At 38.5% G+C, this 17189-nt stretch overlaps 1 protein-coding gene across 1 annotated transcript in view; it reads right to left on the reverse strand.

Annotated features, from left to right (window-relative positions):
- Malrd1 (MAM and LDL receptor class A domain containing 1) overlaps window positions 1-17189 on the reverse strand; it is a 475502-nt gene that overhangs the window by 162743 nt on the left and 295570 nt on the right. Inside the window, exon 29 of the mRNA XM_048367779.1 lies at window positions 4860-5037. Within this exon, the coding sequence (XP_048223736.1) occupies window positions 4860-5037 (178 nt within the window). The remainder of the gene's footprint in view (window positions 1-4859; window positions 5038-17189) is intronic.

Below are 17189 nucleotides of genomic sequence, written 5' to 3' on the forward strand. Positions count from 1 at the left end.
CTCCTGAGTAGTAGAATTACATACAAGTGAGAGCCACTCACACCTGACTAGGGCTAGTACTTTGAATGATTGTTATTGTTTATACTACTGTAGTGTGATGAAGTTACCAATGATTTTAGTGGTTTGTCCAAAATGCATTTTCCCATATGCTCTCTCTGCCTATTATTCAAAATAGGAAGGTTTTCAGAAACTTACTTATTGGAAACACTTTGTGTGTCTGTGTTGCTTCAAATATACTAGACAAGAAAAGTGTTTTCCACACTGGCTTAATATATGTGAATGTACAAATATCTATAGGTTTTATTGTAACCTGTTTCTTTATAGGTGGTCTACATACACTAATTTCAAATATATCTTAAGATCATCTTCCTTACACACATGCACACATATTTCTACTTTGCAATTCTTTAATAGAAAATAAAAAATATATATCCATGAGTATAAAATGGAAGTCATACTGATAGACTTTTATTTTGAGTAGAAAATAATGTGCAAAAATGTAGTTCAGTAAAAATGGAAGCACTTATTTTCACAAATACTCTGTGTAATAGTCTTACTGATCCATGTAATGCATTGAGAAGTTCATTATAAGTGAAACAAATTCTAATTAGAAATTACATGAATGGAGCATAATGTTCACATTCAGATTTACAGCTGCCTTCATTTGAACCTAGAAATATTTCAAGGGTTATTTAAGCTTTACTAAAATATCTACTGAAGTAATTATTTTTGCTAATATTATAAATTAACCAAGGCATACTACTGTAGTTGTATTATAATCAAATGTAATCATATTCATTATAATATTTCACTTATGCTTATGATATAATTAAAATCATACCTTCAAATGTAGACCTTATAACACTAAAATGCTAATTTTCTCAATTATATTGGAAGATAAAGCAACATCTGATATTTTTGTAGGTATGTTACAAATGTTTTACTCTAATTCAATATTAGAGTAATTAGGTTCACCCATGGTTTGGACTTCTTAATTTAAAATAGCTGATTAAAGATGCAGTAAACTGAGTCATATAGTTCTTATGTTTACAAATAGGCATCGGGCCAGAAATAATAACTATTCTGTAATTTTATAAGAAGTAAATAATTTGATTCTAAGACAGATGAGCTCAATTAGACTAGTTGAGAACAAAGATGAGGTCCTTCCTGCTTCCTGTTTGTTTCAAATTAAGCCAAGAAGGAAAGGGAAGGTTGGTGATCACTTCAAGTAGAGAGATAATGGCAAAGAACTATTTCAACCTCTTGGTACATAATTTTATTTACCTTTGACTTTATTCATTCTAGTGAACAAAATTCTTTATTCTTATCTTCCAAAGTTAGAACCAGGGATGCTACAAGCCCTTTATAGGCAATAATTCTAGTGTTTTTGTACTATAAACACTATATTAACAAAGATGATTCAGCTCCAAAGGTACATATACCTCTCTTCTATTGCCTTAAGTTGAATAAGACTCCGATGGATCAACAACATAGTTGCCATGGTGTTTTATTTATTCATACAATTCTAAGAATTGGACATTAGACAACCTTGTGTTTGCACCCAGTTGCAATGCCAGGTATCCCAAAGTCCACATACATTCACAATGACGATAATAGTTCAAACTGTGCACAGTGTTCCTCTATGCAATATAAGAAATTGTATTATCTATTAACTGGGATATGCTAGATTATACTTCACTTGGCAAACAACCTACAACTCTCACAAATTGCATTATTTCCTCTCAACTGTTCATATCCAAATCAAGTTGTTCAAGGAAACCTGCTCTATCACCCGAGGAAGAGCAGACAGATATGAACATGTCATCTAGAATGTGGGGCCCCTTCTTATATACTGCCGTAGACATGGAGAGATTTATTTATGATTCTAATATGAAACAAATTATTTAGTAGAGTAGATTTCCCACTAGGCTTTACTTACTAATTGTTTTAAATTTTAATTTTATTGTCAAGGTGATGTACAGAGGGGTTGCAGTTACATACATAAGGTAGCAAGTACATTTCTTATCATACTTGTTATCCCCTCCAAATGATTGTACATTGGTGCTACAGCTTACCATGTCCACTTACATGTCCAGTGCCTTTTTAATCACTTATCTCTCCCATCATTCTCCCCTATTCTCTCTCATCATTTCCACAAGATGCATGTTGTTTGCCACATCTTTTATTATGTATGTATATGAGTATTCTGAATGTATATGCCTTGTTCCTTTTTTGGTTCATCAATCCCCTCCCAATCTCCTTCCCAACTTTCTGATATTTATAGTACAGTAAATTTACTATATATCAATACTAATCTGGGACCTTCACATATATATGTATATATATGCATATATATATATATATCTGCACATTTAGAATTTACAGAAACCTGAGATAAAAGTTCCCTCATCTCAAACTTCCTGATGTAGGAACAAAGGCAAACAAAGTCAAGCAACTTCCTTGAGTTATCGGCAAAGCCACGTTCACATCGGGTATCCTAGGACACTTTACTTTTACCCACTGTGCTAATACACCTCTCTGACTTTGACATTCTCTTCTTTGAGGGCTGGCAACCATACACAACAACTTGGGACAACATGCACTATGCTCCTTCTCATCACTCATATTATTACACAGCACCTCTAGTTTATTGATAAATCACTTATAACTAAGGACTTGCAAAATCACTGAAATTTTCCAGTTCCAGTCATGATTTTCTAAGCCTTCTCATATGCTTTTTTAATGCTTTCTATTGCAACTAAAAATAATTTTTAAAATTCATATTATTTTTATCTGGCTTGGTTATGAAAAGCAAATGATTACCTTTTTCTACAACATATTGAGTAGGCAATTAATCAAATTCAGCTACAATTAACAACAAAACACTCCTTATTTGATTATGTAGAGATAACTACAGAGTTCTATGTAGTTTATACTTAAATATTAGATATTGTAGTACCACCCAGTAAGCTGAGTATTGGATTGAGTTCAGTGAAATTATTATTATCATATTAATTCTCAAAGGCCTTTCAGACAAGGAAGAAAGAAAAAGAAAATTTCAACATGAAACCCAGCAAGATTGGAACTAATAAATCTCATTTCTTTTCTATTCTAGATCAGTTCATCTAGGAATTATCCTTCTCCTGAGAGGAAGAAATGTTATACTTAATTAAATAAAATAATAATGATAAAAACTTTTTTCTAAAATCTAAGAAAAACTCTTGATGCATTTTTCCTTCAAATCACAAAAATCACTTCTAAGTTGGGGTGCAAACTATAATAGAAAAATCAACGTAGTGTCAGGATGTTTACTAGCAAACAGTTGAGGAAGCAATTGTCATAGCGATAGATAATTCTCTTTCTTATAAGTACCACGCACTAACTGATTGCGCCACTGGAGTGCCGTCTCTTTCTTGATTGCCTTTGTTGAGCCCTATTTTCTTTTGTTGAAGTATCAGCCACCAAATACCTCCAAGCCCAAATCCTCTTTCATGTAGGACATACGTACTGCAGCTATGTGCTCTGCTCTCTGGGGTATATAGGGCATGATAACTGATTTTATGTAACAATGTGTAAGATAACATGGGGTAGCATTCATCTTTTCTAGAACTAGAGAAAATAAACTTTAACAAATTTATTTCTGACAAAGCAGAATACTTTGAAGAAGTATGCCTCATATGAAGAACAGATGCTATAAAAATCTCCTAAAACCAGAGTCACATTTTTTAACTGCCTTGCTGAAATGGTATTTTAATATGAGAGCAACAATAAAATTGAATAGCATTCAGGTTTCCCTCTTCACTCTCAGAGGCTTGCTGCCAAGTGAATGTTTGTAGAAAAACCACAGAAGGCATATCTTTCATTGGCAGTATATGTCACATAGGACTATTTTGGAAATTAAATGGAATAATTCCTTTGAAACATACTTACAAACTGTGAAATTGCACAAATATATTTATAATTATTTTTGACATTTTCTGAGTAGTTTTATAAAGAAAACTTAAGCATGATAAAGAACAGCATTTTCCCCCAACTTAGTGGGAGGAAGCTTTATTGCTGGAGTCACAGTTTCAAAGCTAAGGATAGTTCTTGGCTCACATTCTGCTTCAGTCACCCCTGACTGAATTTATTTCTCATAGATGACTCAATGCCTGGCTTCTCAACTTTAGTTTTGCTGGTTCATTTTTTTTTTTGATAATTTCGTTTGAAGAAAGGCTTGTAAATGTTAGGTTTACATTTTGTATGATGTTAGAAGATAAACCTAAAGAGCAATGGCATGTGTTAAGAGAGAGATGGTGTAGAAGGACAAAGGAGTTATATTTACAATTGAAGGAAGGAGTAGTTATCTCATTGGTCTGAATAAATATCTCCTCAAATTTTAATGCGGATATCCTCAATCCCTGGCCATGTTACTGGGAGGTGGAACACTTGGGCAGGTTATTAGGTCTCATTTGGTCAGGGTTCCCATAAAGGGACTGATATACCCTTATAAAACAGTCTAAGAGAGCTCTTTTGCCCGTCCATGAGGCAAGAATACATAGCATGGTGCTTTGTGTTACCAAGAAACAAACCCTCCCCAGTGAGTCTGCCCAGTGCATTGATCTTCTATTTCTACACCTCTAACTCTGAGAACTACATTTCTATCATCTCTTAGCCACTTGTTTATTATATGTGGTTACAGAAGCCCAAATCAACTTAAACAGGTGTGACCTAACATGTAACTTCTCAATTATACAGTTCTTGTTTTCAATTGATTTCTGTCTATACAAAATATGTAACAAGAGAACATTTTATAAATGTGCAACAAACTAAAATGGCCACATTATAAATGCAAATGGAAATACCTTCTGGAAACTTACTGGTTGTGCAGTTGTGAAATTCAATGTCATCGATTGCAGCTCCTCCTCCCAGATCCCTTGTTCTGACACCTTGAAATATGACTTCAAAATTTCTTAACTTTCCAAGAAGGATAGAAGCTTTTTGCCAGTGATTACCAGGGTGGCTTTCCTGCCATACTTCTAACAATCCTTTTTCTGTCTGAAATTTAAAAATAAGTTTACATTATTAAGAAAATGCACATGATAATACATCTTACTTAATTACATGGAAAAGAAGTTATGACAGTGGAGAATGCATTAAAAGGGCAAAAGATAGAAATACTGGAATGCTGATAATAACCATGCTAATTCATCTTGTGAAAATAGAGGCATATGAAGCTACCAACTGTTTTCTCATATGTAACACTAGAAAAATTATTAATGAACTTATTTTTTTCAGAGGTATTATTATCATAGTTTCCTATTCAGTTAAATCCACCCATGCTGGCATCATATTATATTCTTGATTTGGTTTGGGATCTGAACAACTCTCCCCTCAACTCTCCCCTCTCTCCCTCAATTATTGAAGTTTGGCCCTCCTACCAAGATCTCAAAACCTCGAAATAGGAAAAGAGAAAAATAGGGAAAGAAGAAAAATCACATATCCAATAGGTAAAGATACGGTGTAATAGAAGTGAGCATAAAGAAAAGTGACACTTTCTAAAATCCATTAGAGTTCAAAAATTTGCATTACATAATTACATTATTTTGACTCTCACAGATCATAATGATGATCTGTAGATCCTCTGATAATGATTATCTACAATGGTTACTATAGTGATTAAAGTACTAGCTATGACTTCCATATAAAATCCTTCAAATAGAAAGGAAAAATATTTAAGCAAATATCTCTCCTGAATATCTAAGGTACATAAATATAGTAATGCAAACAGCCATAGTATAGAACATGACATGCATGAAGATGCTATGACCCTAATGACCAAATGCAAATTTAACAGCTATATTAAGCTAAACAGATAATCCAGGTGAGTAGGGAATAAGGTGCAGATTACATATTACTTTTGTGTGTTTGTGTGAAATGTGTATAGTGAGTTATATATGTAGTCCTAGATGTTTCTGTATCCTATGTATTTATAAAATGTAGCTCTTAGATGAATTAGTCATTAAATCATCTAAAAACTAGATAATTTAGAAATTATGATGGATACTGCATGAAGGGAAGAAAAATTATAGCATGTTAAATAGTAGCTTTCAAATAATTAGGATTCCTTGATACTGAATCATTATGCTTCCAAGATAAATTTATATTAAGATCTTTGTGAAACTTGTAGTTAAGCTAGCTGAAAGAGAAGAACATTTAACAGAGTAGTACCTAGAAAATCAATCAAGATGACCCAATAAATATATAACAAACAGCCATGACATGTATTATTTATACATATTTTAGAATACATAGGATAAAGAGGGAAAGGAAATAGCTGAGGAGGAGAATCTAAAGGAGTTACAGATTCGTGATTTCATACTTTGGGGCATTAATGTCAACAAATACTTCTTATTCTATTGAGAAAGAAGTTGATACATAATCAAGAAGTTCTTTGTGCAACTACATATAGAAAGTAGAATTCTGAATCCGTTTACTTAAAATTAACTTTGTAAAACAGCTAGCATTTTTTTAAATTGTAAAGGTGATGGACAGGGGGGTTACAATTTCAGGTCAGGTAATGAGTACATTCCTTTTTGAACAGTGTCTCCTCTTCCCTTGCTTTTTCTCCCTTCCCCTCTACTTGGCAAGTTGCAACGTAGTGTCTAAAGAGTATCACAGTTGGATTAGTTCAGCCTTTGTCTCACCATTTCTGTGCTTTCCACTTGCCTTCCCCAAAACAGATGAATTTACATAAAATAAAGAAGCACAGGGGCTGGAGATGTGGCCTAGTGGCAAGAGTGCTTGCATCGTATACATGAGGCCCTGGGTTCGATTCCCCAGCCACCACATATACAGAAAACGGCCAGAAGTGGCGCTGTGGCTCAAGTGGCAGAGTGCTAGCTTTGAGCAAAAAGAAGCCAGGGACAGTAACTCAGACCCTGAGTCCAACAAATGCAGCTACAGAAGGGGGAAAATTTACAAACAACAACAAAAAACACTCACCAAAAGTAAAATAGAAAACCTCTTGTATCCATTTTTTGTTTTTTTTTTTTTTGGCCAGTCCTGAGCCTTGGACTCAGGGCCTGAGCACTGTCCCTGGCTTCTTCCCGCTCAAGGCTAGCACTCTGCCACTTGAGCCACAGCGCAGCTTCTGGCCGTTTTCTGTATATGTGGTGCTGGGGAATCGAACCTAGGGCCTCGTGTATCCGAGGCAGGCACTCTTGCCACTAGGCTATATCCCCAGCCCAATTGTATCCATTTTTTGGAGTTCATTTTGATCAACAGCAGGTAGCATTTTATAGATAGATCTTTCAATATCCTTTCAAAAATAACAAAACTTTATACTCAAAGACTCTGCATGTAAATTTTCACACCTAATTAATGCATTTTGTATCTTTCTTACAACTAAAGACATGCCCTTTTCCAAGGCTAACAGTTGATTTTCAGATTTAGAATCAAAGGGAAAATTAGTTAAAGATTAAAGTAGAGGGGTTTTGTCTGACACATAGCAATATTACAGGTAGAGATAGTGATAGAAGTCTGTCTACATTTATAATCTTTATTAATTTTTAATAAATCTATAGTTTATAGAACCACCCATTATTTAGGTGAGACCCTCAAAGAATTCACAATAGCGTCAAAGAAGGCTATGTGATCCTTTAGTCATTGTTTTGGGGTTTTTTTTGTTGTTGTTTTTTCCAGTCCTGGGGCTTGAACTCAGGTTCTGAGCACTGTCCCTGGCTTCTTTTTGCTCTACCACTTGAGCCTCAACACCACTTCGAGCTTTTTCCATATCTGTGGTGCTTAGGAAGCAAACCCAGGGCTTCATGTATACAAGGTGAGCACTTCACCAGAAAGCCATATTCCTAGCCCACCTTTAGTCACTGAAATACAAACATTTCTTAAATCTTATAAGAAGATTTATAATAAAATTGAGAGACTTGATTCTTCACTGTGAATTTATGTGGCATAAGAAGAAAATTAAAGTCATCCAGAATATGATATTTTATTTGTTGGGGCTCTACTTTGAATATAACATGACTTCTTATCTTTGTATTTCCCAAAATTTTTGTTTAAATGTGTTTGAGGATGACTTATGTACTTATCCATCCTCACATTCATTTATTTACAAAATTCATTGCCCACATATTGCCAATTACAATATTATATACTAGAGATAAAAATATTAAAAAGCATGCAATCAACCATGTGGAAGTAGTAATCTAATACAGAATTCCTTGAGATATTTTACTATAAGTTTTCTCATTTCTCTATCTGTCTCAGTCTTTGTCCCTCTGTCTCTGTCCCTCTGACACACAGACATTTTTTTAAAAAACATCTTTTAAAAGTAGTTACATAACCCAATCTCAAATTTTTGGACCAATATACCATTGCTTTACTTATTTATGTATATCCTGATTTCAAATTTTTCTAAATTGTGAAACAATCCATGAAGTCATCACTAAACACAGATGTATCTCTATGTTAATGTGAATTTTTATTGTTGTTGTTGCTGGTCCTGGGGCTTGAACTGAGGGCCTGGGCACTGTTCTTGAGTTTCTGTTGCCCAAGGCTACCACTTGAGCCACAATACCATTTCTGGCTTTTTCCTGTTTATGTAGTACTAAGGAATCGAAGCCAAGGCTTTATGCATGCTAGCAAACACTGTATCACTAAGCCATATTCCCAGCCCTTGTTAATGCAAATTTTAAGCTCAAAGCCTCAAGGGAATGAACTTGTGAAAATGTGATTAAGCACATTCTGAGTTCAAAAAGACATTAATACAAAAAAGGTTGAATTACAGAAACTGAAGAAGCATTTTCTTCTTATAATTAAGCCTTTTAATCAACTTTGATATTCTGGATATTATAGATATTGCCCCTTTGATTTCTGTATTGTATTCCTTGCTTTTTAAGTGCATCTGTCTTCATACTTTATATAAGTCCTTTTGGTTCATATAAAGAAAACAAGTGAAAATTACTATGAAGATAAAGCCATTTTAAATTATAGAAAATATAAACATCTTCATTTATAACTCCAGTTTCACATTTAAGATATTACATAAAATTTCCCCCTACTAGTCAATTTCTGCAAACTATTTGGTAATACTTGTTCTTCTCCACTGAGAAGTTATTTGCATATTTTGAACCCAGTCCTATTTTTTCTAAACCAGTCTCTGATTTATTCATCCATCAATATCATACCTGTTAAATCACTGTATTGTTTCCAGAAGACTTGAGTAGTCTCCTATTTTATATTCTTACTGGAAATCATTACTGAACTCCTGAACAACAAATAAAATTGCATAACAATGGATGAAGCATCTGGAAAGTAGAGTAAGAATGTGAACTCTCTGGGTACTTCTGGTCTTAAGGAACCATCAGACAGCAAGTTGCTAAGCTCTTTTTTCAACTTATGTTTGAAACTGGATATGAAAACTAGCTACCTGGAAATTCTAACAAGCCCAGATTTCTTTTTCCACCCAACAAATTCACATAGGACAAGTTTAGCAAGAAAGAGGGACTTGAACACTAACTACAGCCATGCACCACTGAAAAAAATGCATGACATGAACTTTTAACAAGGGCCTCAAGACTTTCTTAATGAAGGCACTCTGGGATAGTATGTCATTACATGAGGGTCTTATCGTTTTGAAGTGCTTGTAATTCCTTTCTGGAATGGAAATCTCTCTACAGTAAATAATGCTCTCTTTGCTAATTTTTATAGCATGTTTCTGTGGTTCAAACCCAACATCATGCACAAGCTAAGCATTGAGCTGTATTTCCAGTTCCTATAACACTTCTTTCCTTTATATATATATATATATATATTTTAATTTTTTTTATTTTTTTTTGCCAGTCCTGGGGCTTGGACTCAAGGCCTGAGCACTGTCCCTGGCTTCTTTTTGCTCAAGGCTAGCACTCTGCCACTTGAGTCACAGCGCCACTTCTGGCCATTTTCTGTATATGTGGTGCTGGGGAATCAAACCCAGGGCCTCATGTATATGAAGCAGGCACTCTTGCCACTAGGCCATATCCCCAGCCCCTCCTTTTTATATTTTTAAATTATTTTAAAATAGCTGTAAAAAGAAGTTGCCATTCAATAAAAGTTTTTGAATGGAATGTATCTTGACCAATGTCACCCCTTTCAACAGCCTCACATTTCACTCACCTTTCTTCATTTTGTAGGATATATTGAATTCTTGACTGGATTCTCTCCCACTTCTTAACTTCATTTGTCTACCTCCTCCCCTCAACACTGCCCCATTCCTTTCAATTACCACTTTCCTGGTGTTTACTTCATTGGACTTTTGCTTTGTAAGGAATTACACTATTTGAGTTCTCCCTTGAATCTCTCATATAATGCAGATGAGGCCTTGGAGCTGCTGTTCTGACAAAATTATAGTCAGAATGATTCTTGAATGTCTTTATCGTACTCTCTGTCTAGAAAAGCTTGCTAAGCCAATAAAAATCTTAACCTGAAATAGTTTAGCTGATTACTTGTGTTGTGGTTCCGCTCTGATTTCTACTGACTTTATCCTACATTTGCTTTCTGAAGGAGAAAAAAAAGTTATATGGATGAACACAAAACAATGGGAAAAATTAAAATGCAAAGCCCTTAAGAAGCACCTGACAGGAAGAATAATAAGAAAGACAGGAAGGTCAAAAGCAAGATGTCAGTTACGAATGATTTCATCTGGCCCTTGGCACACCATCATTTATGAAGGTTGATAGCTATCAATGCAAACAAAAGTACAGCATCTGTGACAAAACTATTAGACATAACTCAGTTCATTTGTCTTCCTTGAGAAGTGAAGAATTATGAAAAATAAAGTAAGATTGATGCATGTATATGAAACAACTAGTGTATAAATTAACATCAACAAACTTAAAGCTAAGATTCTTTCAAAGAGTATGTCTCTTCCCCAAAGAAAGACTGGATGCATTGCTTACAAAGAATATATAAAAATCACCTCACCCCAGTAGGAATGTCCATTATCAGGAAAACTAACAATAACAAATGTTGGAGGGGATGTGGCCAAAAGGGAACCCTAGAAATTGTTGGTGGGAGTGTAAACTTGTTCAGCCACTCTGGAAAGTGGTATGGAGATTCCTCAGAAAGCTAAACATAGAGCTTCCCTATGACCCAGCCGCACTTTTGGGCATCAACCCAAAAGATTACAAGCAAGACCACACTAAAGCCACCAGCACAACAATGTTCATCGCTGCACAATTTGTCATTCAGTAGATGAATGGATCAGGAAAATATGATACATATACATAGTGGAATTTTATGCCTCTATCAGAAAGAATGACATTGCCCTATTCGTAAGGAAATGGAAGGACTTGGAAAAAATTATACTAAGTGAAGTGAGCCAGATCCAAAGAAACATGGACTCTATGGTCTCCCTCATAAGGAATAATTAGGTTTAGGCTAGTCACAGCAGAGGCTTACAAGAGCCCAATAGCTGTGCCCTTATGAACACATAAGACGATGTTTAGTGAAATGAACTCCATGTTATGGAAACGAGTGTTATATCACTGTTGTAATTATTTTCAACATGCCATGTGAAACTTTTTGTTGATTATTCTCTTGTATCCCCTCCCTGTGGTTGCCCGCGTGCTATCATTGTATCTCATCTGAGTACTCTGGATATTGTATATACTGGTATTAGAACTAGGGAAGGGAAAGGGAATATCAAAATTGAGAGACAAAGGATAAAAAGACAAATGACTCCAAAAACAATACTACAAAACCATTTGGTGTAAACCAACTGAACAACTCATTGGGGGAGAGGGGACAGTTGAGGGTATAGGGGGGAAATGAGAGAGGAGATAGCAAATTGTACAAGAAATCTACCCACTGCCTTACATATGAAACTGTAACCCTTCTGTACATCACTTTGAAAAGAAATAAGTTATTATTCAAAAAAATCTTGAGGGCTGGGGATATAGCCTAGTGGCAAGAGTGCCTGCCTCGGATACACGAGGCCCTAGGTTCGATTCCCCAGCACCACATATACAGAAAACGGCCAGAAGCGGCGCTGTGGCTCAAGTGGCAGAGTGCTAGCCTTGAGTGGGAAGAAGCCAGGGACAGTGCTCAGGCCCTGAGTCCAAGGCCCAGGACTGGCCAAAAAAAAAAAAAAATCTTGAGAAAGAATTGAAAAGAAAATTCTGTATTTGAAACCTGAAAATCCATGCTATCTCACAGTAGACACAGAATAAATTGTTTAAACATGTCACTACCTTGAAAAGTAAAATGGCATATATTTAGGAGAATTTTCTTGCTTGAACAAGTCAATTGATGACCAAAATAGAACTTGTGATTTATATTTCCTAATAAGAGACAAGCAAAAAATTCTTTCCACATATGCTTGACCTAATGAAATATAAAGATAGATTGAAATAAGGCATAAAAACATAGATTAAGCATAATGTTTTAAAGATATGATAATAGGGTAATTCGATCAATCACAAAATCGATAAATCTAGGCACTCATTCAAAGTGCAAGTATGTGGGGTTCCTAAAATTAAAAACAAGACCTAGTGATCAGATGATTATTGAACATAATAGGAAAACTATGTTTTCACATAACAGGATAATGTTTAGGGCAGATTTTAGAAAGTTTTGGCTCCATGTTCTGAGTTGGGAATACAGGCTCTGAAGTACCAGCAAATGAAGACTGAATCCTAGTACTTTATCTGCTAACTGTGTGACCTTCAACACTGCAACCCACTCAATGCAGCTTTATGTTTCCAAGCTGTAAAAGAACATACTGCAGTCGCAATATTAATTCATAGTCCCTTATTTCAAATCTTCATGGTCAAATGTATTTTCAAATTCAGATTTGGCCAAATGATATAACAGTGTACACACATATTATGAACAATAAATACCAAGCCTGCTTCTAGTAGTGATTTATAATAAAATATATGAATTAATGATAATGAACAACACACTTGGCTACTTGTGTGATTCAAAAAAGAGACTGCAGGACTAGGAATGTGGCTTAGTGGTAGAGTGCTTGCCTAGCATGCATGAAGCCCTGCATTCAATTCCTCAGCACGACATAAACAGAAAAGACTGGAAGTGGTGCTGAGGTTCAAGAGGTAGCCAGGGACAGTGCTCAGGCCCTGAGTCCCAAATCCCACAATGGCAAAAAAAAAAGAAAAAAAAAAGAAACCACAAATAGTCATGGCTAATTTTGTTATATTTGATATTTAGTGAGTTGTAAGTTTTAAAAAATTACAGAAGTTGGAATTTTTGCATATAAGAATGTGTGTATGGGATATGGATTTTTCCATATGAGAATGTGTGGATGGTAGGAGAACTTTGTGGATGGTATGTGATTTTGCATATGGGCATGTGTGGACGGTATGTGGATATTGCATAAGGGAATGTGTAGACGGTACCCCCTCCATGCCCCATGATTAAATATCATAATTTAAAGTAGTAATACATGAGAGTGGGTTGAGACACCACAGTGGACTTGGGAAACCCTGCAGCCTCCTTGAGATGGTGCTGATGATGGCAATCATGATGAAGGAGGAGCTGAGAGGAGGAAAATAAGGAGGACGTCTACCAGAACTGAGAAAGTAGCATTAGGAATTCGAGATAAGATGACAAAAGGCCCTAGACTTTCAGAGTCAAAGTGAAATTTCAGAATCAGAGTGATTTCAGGTGAAGAAATGTATTCGCAGACAGTTGGGTCGATTCTGAGATTGAGGAAAATCAAAGAGAAAGTCAAGAAAACATACACATGCTTCGTAACACCCTTGATGAAAGCCACCCTTCAGACTCCATTTAAAAATGCTAGGAACGGCTGCTAGAGGTTGTCACCTCCTTCTGTGGCTTTCCTCTCCCAAAGCTTCCTCCCCATCGGGGTTTTAACCCAGGGGGAAAGTATACTTGGGTCTAACTGTACTTAGTCTGTCCACAAGGGGGAACAGTTGACCTAGAACAGCTGGACAGAGGTCCTTGACAGGTGAAGACAGAGAAGCCAAGAGTTCAGTAGTTCACGGAAAAGTATGTGGATGAATGCAGGCTACTCTCAGACCTGTACAGATATACAGTGAATACAGTATCCTACTGGCATGACAAATTCAATACCTCACTTCTCCAATTTTCTCTACCATGGTACATAGTACAACGTATCGCATCCCGGTGCTCCATGCTATAAAAATGGAAACTTTCTAGATTTCGATGTGCATGTGTACTAGATATAAATTACATTACCATAATAATAGCGACAGTTATATGTTATATATTAGGGCTAGGAATGGCCTAGGTGAGAAGCACGGCCATTCCTCATGGGGAGGAGCCATGGACCTGAGATATCCATAACCCTGCAATTCCTCTAGGACTGGAAGAGCAGGTTATAGTAACAATATTATGAACTTCAGTGGCTCCCTGGTCAGACTACAAGAGTCATCAAATATGGTTAGCACTGTAGAGCTACTTCTGCCTGGAGTGACAATAGGAAGACATTGGACATGGGAAGATAGCTGTGGTTCTTTGTGTTGTGCCACTTTCTGGAGGACAACTGAAAGCCTGGGGAAAAGAGTGACCACAGTTGTGTGAGGGAAGCCACAAAAGGTACGTGTACAACTGTGCAGGCATCCAGCTAAAGCAGGTCACATTCTGACCCCAACGATACTCCCCAGAATTGAATGGGGATGGGGCTGCAGGAGCAGCTGTCATAATCATGACTCAGCTCACAGGGCCTGGATACCAAGATTCTGGCCACACCCCCTGTTGATTTCATGGTTCTTTCTGACCAATAGGCTACAAGGGTTGGGGCCACTCCCACATTCCATGCTGCCTAGTAGCACCGGTATTCCTTCTGTTGGTTTACACGAATAGCAGCAGTTGAGGAAGGGAGAGGTGGCTAAGTGGTGAGAGAGAGAATTGAGAGAATCGAGGTGACTTTGCACAGATAGTTGGCGGTAGATTGAGTTATTGGTGACTGTGAGAACAGAGTTGATTGTAGAAGGCCTGAGAATGTGGCCCCCTCACCTTCGCCATCCCAGCGCTGGGATGTCTGAACAAACAGGACAAGAAAACATAAGTGCAGGGAAGAAACTTCTGCAAGAGTACCAACAGAAGAATGGTCCGGATGGACCTGAGAAATTCAAGAAAAAAAAAGAAACCTAAAAAGGGAGGTAACCTCAAGACTAACAATGCTAGGGACCATCATTCAACTGAGGGTATAGCCAAAGATCACGTGGACCCTGAACCTCCCCTGCCTTTGGGCACAGTCAGAGCTGCCAGGGTCGAGAGTGGCACAGGTCCCAGTAACACCGAGGATCTGGAGAGGCGCTACCATCTGCTGCTTGCCCTGGACTCCAGCAAAATGAGAAAGGAACAACTCTGCAGTGAAATCGAACAATTGAGGCAGGAAAAGAAAGACCTGCAGCATCAACAGGAGAAAGAGAATGAGAAGACATCACAGGTTCAAGAGGCACTGAAAGCAGAGCTGGAAATCCACAAGCTGTCAATGGAAATGTTGGTTTCAGAGGAGAGCAACTTACTATCAGCCCTGGCCCACTTGCAGCACGTGTCCAGCAAAAGAGAACTGGAGCAGGAGGTTCTCAGCAGCCGCCTGCAGGCCTCCCAGCAGCACGTGGCAGAGCTGGACATGGCACTGTCTGCAGTCACCACCTCGCACAATGAGACGGAGAAGAAGAACCAACAGCTCATGGAAGACCTGAACAATGTAAAGCTCCTGCTCCAGGAAAAAACCAGAAGGTGTGACGATGTGGAGGAGGTGAACACCGAGTTGCAGGAGAAGCTGGAAGTGCTTTGGGAGCAGAAGATCAACATGAAGAACAGAATCCGCAAGCTGCAACAAGCACTAGAGGAGCGGGCAGTGCTGAAACGACAACTAGATAACTTGAGAAGACTGGTGTCCACATTCAAGGTGCAGAGAGACTCCTTCACGGTGGACCTGAGGAGGGAGAGGTCCGTGTGGGAGGAGAAGGTCCAGCAGCTCTCAGAGCAGTTGATCGAACTTAAAGAGGAGAGAGATCAAGGGGTGAGGCAAGTACTAGACCTAGTGAGCACCCTGGCAGACTTGAGAAAGAAGCTGGCAGAGCGGCGGCTCCCTGCAGGACCATCGCAGGCTGAGCAGCAGCTGCAGGCCCGGGCTGACCAGATGCAGAAGGAGTTGAAGAACCTGGAGGAACAACTTCACATCCAGGCACAGGAAAACCACCAGCTTCACCTGCAGAACCTGGAGCTGCAGGAGCAGCCGCGGATGCAGAAGAAGCTGGCGGAAGAGTGGGATCAGCATGCCGAGGATCTGCACAAGATCCTCGAGATGATGAGATGCACACGTGTGCAAAACCAAGAGCTGAGAGAACAGCTGGCTCAGCTGCAGGACACTTTGCACAGACTGAGTGGTGAGGAGGAGCTCGCCAGTGTCCTGAGCTCAGAACAGCAGATGAAGAATCATCTGCAGGAGAAGCTGGAGCAGCAAGAGGAGAAATTACAAGAATGGCAAGAGGTGGCTGAGAGAAACAGCCAAATTGCTGAGAATCTGCAGCAGCTTCGGGACCAGTACCTGGCCCAGCTGCAGGAGCTCAGGGCCACTTGTGATCAGCACTGGGCTGCCAATCAGCAGCTGACCTCAGAGAAGGAGGCCCTGCAGCAGCACCTGCGGAGGCAGACCCAGCTGCTGGAGCAGCTGAAGCAGGAGCAGGTCCAGATCACGTTGAAGGACCAGAAGGTGCCTGAACATTTGAAATGCCTGGAAGCAACCACACAACAGAAGGAACAACTGCAGGCCCAGCTCAGCTTACTGGCTTTCACTAAGCAGGGTGAAGGAGTGAGTAACCAAGAGGAAAAGGGTGAGGAGGCGACTCCCCCTGCCATGACTGTCCCAGAGGATGTGGAGAACCCACACACCATGAGGGATTTTTACCTCAAAGCAGTCTCAGCTGCTGAGTCTAAAAAGGTAAACCTGAGCCAGCAGCTGCAGGATCAGCAGGCCCGCTGCAGGTGCCTGGTTAACCTGGCAGCCCAATGCCAGACCAAGCTGGAGCAGCAGGTGCTTTTCCCCACGAGGTGGAACCAGGGCAGGTGTGGGGACAGGAAGCATGACATGCAGGGGCCCAAGAAGCAGCTGAAGCTCAGCTTCATCCCCAATCTGCCTGACAAGGTGGTCTCCCAGAACCAAATGGATGGCCTGCAACATTGCTGCTGCCAGC

This window comes from Perognathus longimembris, chromosome 18, assembly GCF_023159225.1.
Source record: "Perognathus longimembris pacificus isolate PPM17 chromosome 18, ASM2315922v1, whole genome shotgun sequence".
NCBI lineage: Eukaryota > Metazoa > Chordata > Mammalia > Rodentia > Heteromyidae > Perognathus > Perognathus longimembris.